The sequence below is a fragment of the Prunus dulcis genome, chromosome 5, assembly GCF_902201215.1.
Source record: "Prunus dulcis chromosome 5, ALMONDv2, whole genome shotgun sequence".
In the NCBI taxonomy this organism is placed as follows: Eukaryota; Viridiplantae; Streptophyta; class Magnoliopsida; order Rosales; family Rosaceae; genus Prunus; species Prunus dulcis.
The window spans coordinates 4,016,293-4,022,141 of record NC_047654.1 but is presented as its reverse complement, the minus strand read 5'-3'; the positions used below and the strand labels follow the sequence as shown (position 1 = coordinate 4,022,141).

At 36.7% G+C, this 5,849-nt stretch overlaps 1 protein-coding gene across 1 annotated transcript; it reads left to right on the top strand.

Moving 5' to 3' along the window:
* The first annotated feature begins 1,999 nt into the window (after nucleotides 1–1,999).
* On the top strand, nucleotides 2,000–4,484 carry LOC117627596. The gene is made up of 2 exons (XM_034359753.1): nucleotides 2,000–4,144; nucleotides 4,383–4,484. Exons 1-2 carry the CDS (start codon nucleotides 2,000–2,002, stop codon nucleotides 4,482–4,484), a joined length of 2,247 nt encoding a protein of 748 aa, XP_034215644.1.
* The last annotated feature ends 1,365 nt before the right edge of the window (nucleotides 4,485–5,849 follow it).

Here is a 5,849-nt window from a genome sequence, read left to right as displayed (position 1 = left end):
AATATTGGTGCATCTGTATATACCTATTTAGTTAGTGCATATGCCATTAGCATGATTTTGGTTGTTTGATGGAATTTCAGATAGAAGGATAATCTTTGAGTTGTTGAATCTTTGAGTTGTTTTTAACTTCTTCCTTTTTTTAAGGTTTTTAACAATGTTAATTTCCCTCCCTAGTATGACGTGTTGATGGATTGGTGGCTCAATGATGGATTTGTTGCATTTGATGTAGGTTGATGGATGGATCTGTTGTTGGTGATTTTTTTTTTTGGGTGTGTTTTGGACCTTGTTTGTGATGTGTTTCATTTGTTTAAACTTTAAATTGCAACTCCTTTATGGGTTTTAATTATAAGTAAAAGTATAATATGATGCTATATGTGTATTTTTTGTTATGGTTTGTAAAAATTATAATGATTTTATGTTCTATTTCTTTAGCAACTGATTTGTTGGATGATGATTGTGGTTGACTTAGTTTAGAAACTTAAAATGTTGATTTATACTTGAATTTACATTTTTGGGCTTCTATATGTACTCTAAAACGAAATGGGCTTTATGATATTTGAATTGTGATTGATTTAGTCTAGAAACTTCGAATGTTTATACTTGAATTTTGGCTTTTATACATGCTCAAGCTCAAACTGATCAAACCTACAAAATCGAATCGAATCTTGTTCGGGTCGGCCCATCTTAGTTTTCAGTCGAAATTTCCCCTACTATCTGAATCGCGGATAGTTGACTTCACTAGTTCGGTCTCTATTTTAGGCCTTGAGCCCGATCGAATCAAAATGTGCCTAGAGCTAGAGCAAATAACTTCATAAGCTCTTTAGTTTATATCTCAATTGAACCGACATGTGGGTTGTCTCTTCCTAACCCATCAAAAATGATTTCCAAATAGAAAGTTGTTAGTACGAAAATCTGCATTCATGATAGGACTTATAGTTGAAGTTTTGTTTTGAGTCTTTGTAATTGAAATTAAAATATGAGTTGGTTGGTGACATCTTTAAGAGTCCTTAATGAATTAGACTTTGTATTTTTATTGAATCATAATTTATATTGTTAATCTGATAAGTGTTTGGCCTTGGTGTGGCGTCTTATTGATGGAGATCATATTGCACCAGGTTCAAAGAGTTTTAGTTTAATTGGTCTTAGAGTTATATTTGTTTTGGAAGTCTTGCAAGTTTCTCTCCCGTGTGAAACTTGCTTTCAATAAAAGGTTGGCTTGCCTTCTTGTGATACTTAGCTTTCCAACGTAGGATTGGTCTTAGAGTCATATTTGGTTTGGAAGTGTAGTCTCACAAGTTTCTCTTTCATGAGAAACTTGCTTTGCATAAAAGGAGGTTTTGCCTTCTTGTGATACCGGCTTTTCAACGTCTGGCATTATTGGTGAACATTGAATATATTTTGGAAAAGCTGCCGTACCTAGTTGTTTTGGTAAATCATCAAGTGCTTCATTTGCTTGGTGATTAATTGAATTCATTCATCATTCAGACTTCATACATATGCATGTTGGTGTCTCATATGGTTAAGTACACCAAGACACTTTGTGTGTTTATCCTCCGGTGAGCTTGAAGCAATCGCGACCAGTATTGCATTCAACATAAGGAGTGTTGAAGATCATCCCGTGACAGAAGCTGAGTTACGAAGAAGTCGGTAAACATTGTCTAGATTGAGTCTAGGACAAGTGTGTGTGTGTGCGTACTTCTTGTAATCTCAATTCTATAGTGGATTCGTTCTGGACTAAGGAGTCCCGTGGATTTTCCCCAGAGGTGGGGTTTTACCACGTAAAATAAATATCTGCGTGTTCTTTTATTTTAAGCTTTGCACATCTCAGGATTGATAACTCATATCAATCCTGCTTAAAAGGTTGATCATTATTTATTGTACAAAATCCGAATCTGCTTGTTTAACCTTCTCCAGGTATTTATAGATATCCTACAGGTATTTTCAATTGGTATCAGAGCAGGTTGCTGGACATACTCAGCTAGATCTAACATACCTTAGGATGGATCGTGCCGCTGGTTCTGTTGCACACCCACCATACTTCGATGGCCACAACTATGGTGCTTGGAAGGCTAAAATGAAGTCGTTTCTTTGGTCCTTAGATGAACGTGTATGGTATACAGTGGTTCATGGCTTTTCTGATCCCACAAAGAAGATCGGAAAAGGAGATGAAGAAACCACAGTTCTCAAATCTAGAGAGGAGTGGACCACTGCAGAAGCCACACACAGTACAAATAATCAAAAGGGGTTAAATGCTATATTTACTGCTGTCTCTTCCGATCAATTTGAATATATATCTAGTTGTGATACTTCTAAGGAAGCTTGGGATATTTTGCAGGTCACTCATGAAGGAACAGATACTGTTAAGGGAGCCAAGCTTCAAATGCACACTCTACAGTTTGAGACAATCATGATGGATGAGAATGAAACCTTTTCTGAATTTTATGCCAAACTTTGCATTATTGTGAATGCATGTTCAAGTTTAGGTGAAAAAATTCCAGAAGATAGGGTGGTGAAAAAGATTTTACGGTCCTTGCCTCAACGTTTTTCACCAAAGATCACAGCCATTGAAGAGATTCGTGACCTGAATACTATGAAAGTTCGTGAACTCATAGGGTCGCTTCAAACCTATGAGATGAAGCATCTAGCTCCTAAGAAGAATAAAAGCGTTGCTCTTAAAGTAGTTGATAAAGAAGATGGTGAACACCAATCTGAAGAATTCAATGGGGAGGAATTTGCTTATCTTTCACGACAATTCAAGAAGTTTTTCAAATATCAAAATTCCAGAAGTCATGATTCAAGAAATCACTCAGGTATAAATTCAAAAGTTAAGCATGGTGATTATACTGATGGTAATGTAAAATCTCGCAGGTTCACTGAGAAGAAGACTACTAAAGAGAGAGTCAAGTGCTATGAATGCGAAGGATATGGACATATATCCTCTGAATGTGCCAACACACAAAAGAAGCAAAACGGCAAAGCCAAAGCACTGAATGTAACCTGGAGTGACAGTGATTCAGAATCAGAAAGTGAAGAAAATACCATTGCATTAATCACCACTGTCAGTTTGGATAAGGCACAGCAAAACAATGGGAATGATGAAGAACCAAATATTGGTTATGTGCTGGAAAAGTATGACGATCTTCTAGCTGCTTCTCAGAAACTTAATCAACACAACAAAGAGCTTGCCAAAAAGGTTGCTGTGCTGGAGCTCGAAAACAGTAGGATTGCCAGGACATTACAATCCTCTGCTGCTGAACCAGAATCAATTGGTGAAGGTATGTATGAAAAATTGGAAATACTTCAGAAAAAATGCATTGATCAAAATAAATTAATTGATTCTTTGACCTCTAACAAACAAGTTCTTGAAATTGAGCTTAAAAGTTCAAAGGAAAGGATTATTGCTTTGACAATTGGTGCAGAAAAGATTGACAAAATGATTAGCATGGGTCGAAGCAATGGAGACAAACGTGGCTTGGGTTTTGATTCAATAAACAAGTCTTCCACTGTATCCGTCACAAAGTTTGTCAAACCATCACTTTCTACTGGTATTTCAACCTCTCAAACAACTTGGAGATTCATACCTACGTGTCACTATTGTGGAGCTCTTGGACACATCCGACCAAAATGCAAACTGCTTCAACAGATTTCAGTAAGTCAAAAACCCACCAAGGAGGGACAGGTAAGAATTCAACACAAGATTGCTTATCTTGTAAAAGAGGTAAGTAGGTTGTCAAAACTTTCTCGTTCCTTATCTTTACCAACTTCAAATCTAGTGTGGAGGAGAAAGGATAATCAAAACTGCTTGGTGGCAATTTCAAACGATACACATCAAACTAATGTTCATGAAATATTAGATGTGAAATGTTTTGTTGCTCTTACTGCTCTCTCTGACTCTAAATCTAAATCTTGGTATTTTGATAGTGGATGTTCAAGACACATGACTGGTGAGAAATCATATTTTTCAGAAATCTCTACAGAAGGCGTGAGTGGAATGGTCACTTTTGGAGATGGAAGAAAATCCAAGATTTTGGGCAAAGGAAGAATTATGGCAATTGGTACACCTAACTTGGACAATGTTTTATTAGTTGAAAATCTTCAAGCAAATCTCATCAGCGTAAGTCAACTTTGTGATGAAATGGGTGAGGTAAGTTTTACTAAAACCCAATGTATTGTCAATAATCAAGATGGATCAAATGTGATGACTGGAAATAGATCATCTGACAATTGTTATTGTTTTTCCACTAATGAAGTTTCTCAAGTTTGTTTTAGGACAAGTAAAGATCATCTTGATTTATGGCATCAACGTTTGGGACACATGAATTATCAAGATTTAATTAAATTGTCCAACTGTGAATCTGTAAGAGGATTGCCTAATCTTTCAGGTAAACGTGAGGGTGTCTGTGAAGGGTGCCAACTGGGGAAGCAAACCAAAAACCCTCACAAAGCTACAAACTCAATCTCTACTTCTAAAACTTTGGAACTGATGCATATGGATTTAGTTGGTCCAATACAAGTTGCTAGCTTGGGAGGAAAGAAATATACTCTTGTCTTAGTAGATGATTTCTCACGTTTTACTTGGGTCATTTTTTTGCATGATAAGACAGAAGCTTTTAATTCCTTCTATGTTTTGTACAAGCTAATCATGAATGAAAAATATGACAGTAACTCTTGTATCATGAGACTTAGGACAGACCATGGAACGGAATTTGAAAATCAAGCTTTCTCTAAATTTTGTTGTGAAAAAGGAATAAAACATGAATTTTCTGCTCCAATCACTCCCCAACAAAATGGGGTAGCTGAAAGGAAAAATAGAGTCCTTCTTGACATGGCTCGTGTCTTGTTGAAAAGTGCCAATTTGACAGATCATTTTTGGGCTGAAGCCATTAGTACTGCATGCTATACATCTAACCGTGTGTTTTTCAGGCCACATACCAAGAGCACTCCATATGAAATCTGGAAAGGGAAGAAACCAAATGTGAAGCACTTAAGGACTTTTGGTAGTAAATGCTACATTTACAAAGACAGGGAGTATCTTGGAAAATTTGATGCAAGAAGTGATGTTGGAATATTTCTTGGATATTCTATGAATAGTCGAGCATATAGGGTGTTTAATAGTCGCACTAAAATAATGATGGAATCAGCTAATGTGGTTGTAAATGACACTTTCATATTACAGGTTGAACCAAGCAGTGAAGATACAGATCTAGAAACTCACGAACCTGTAGGTGGTACTGGAACTGATTTTGAGGATTGTAACCAGCATTTCAATCCTGTGATACGCAGACCTGGTGCTAAACAAGTTCAAAAAGATCACTCACCCTCTGATGTTATTGGAAATGTTAATGATAAAATGAGAACTCGACAACAAGTTTGTAATGAGGTAACCAATTTCTGCTATGTATCCTTTATTGAACCTAAGAGTGTAACTGATGCTCTTGCAGATAATGACTGGATTCTGGCTATGCAAGAGGAATTAAATCAATTCAAAAGAAATGATGTGTGGTACCTTGTTCCACGTCCCAAAGACACAAATGTAATTGGTACCAAGTGGATCTTTCGAAATAAGACAGATGAGAAAGGGCAAATCATGCACAACAAAGCTAGACTTGTTGCCCAAGGTTATACTCAAATTGAAGGTTTGGATTTTGATGAGACCTTTGCTCCGGTTGCACGTTTAGAATCTGTTCGATTGTTGCTATCCATTGCATGCTATCTTCGGTTCAAGCTTTATCAAATGGATGTCAAGAGTGCGTTCCTAAATGGAGTTTTACAAGAGGAAGTCTATGTGGAACAACCTGCAGGTTTTCAAGATCCTATCCATCCCAATCATGTATATCGTCTGAAAAAGG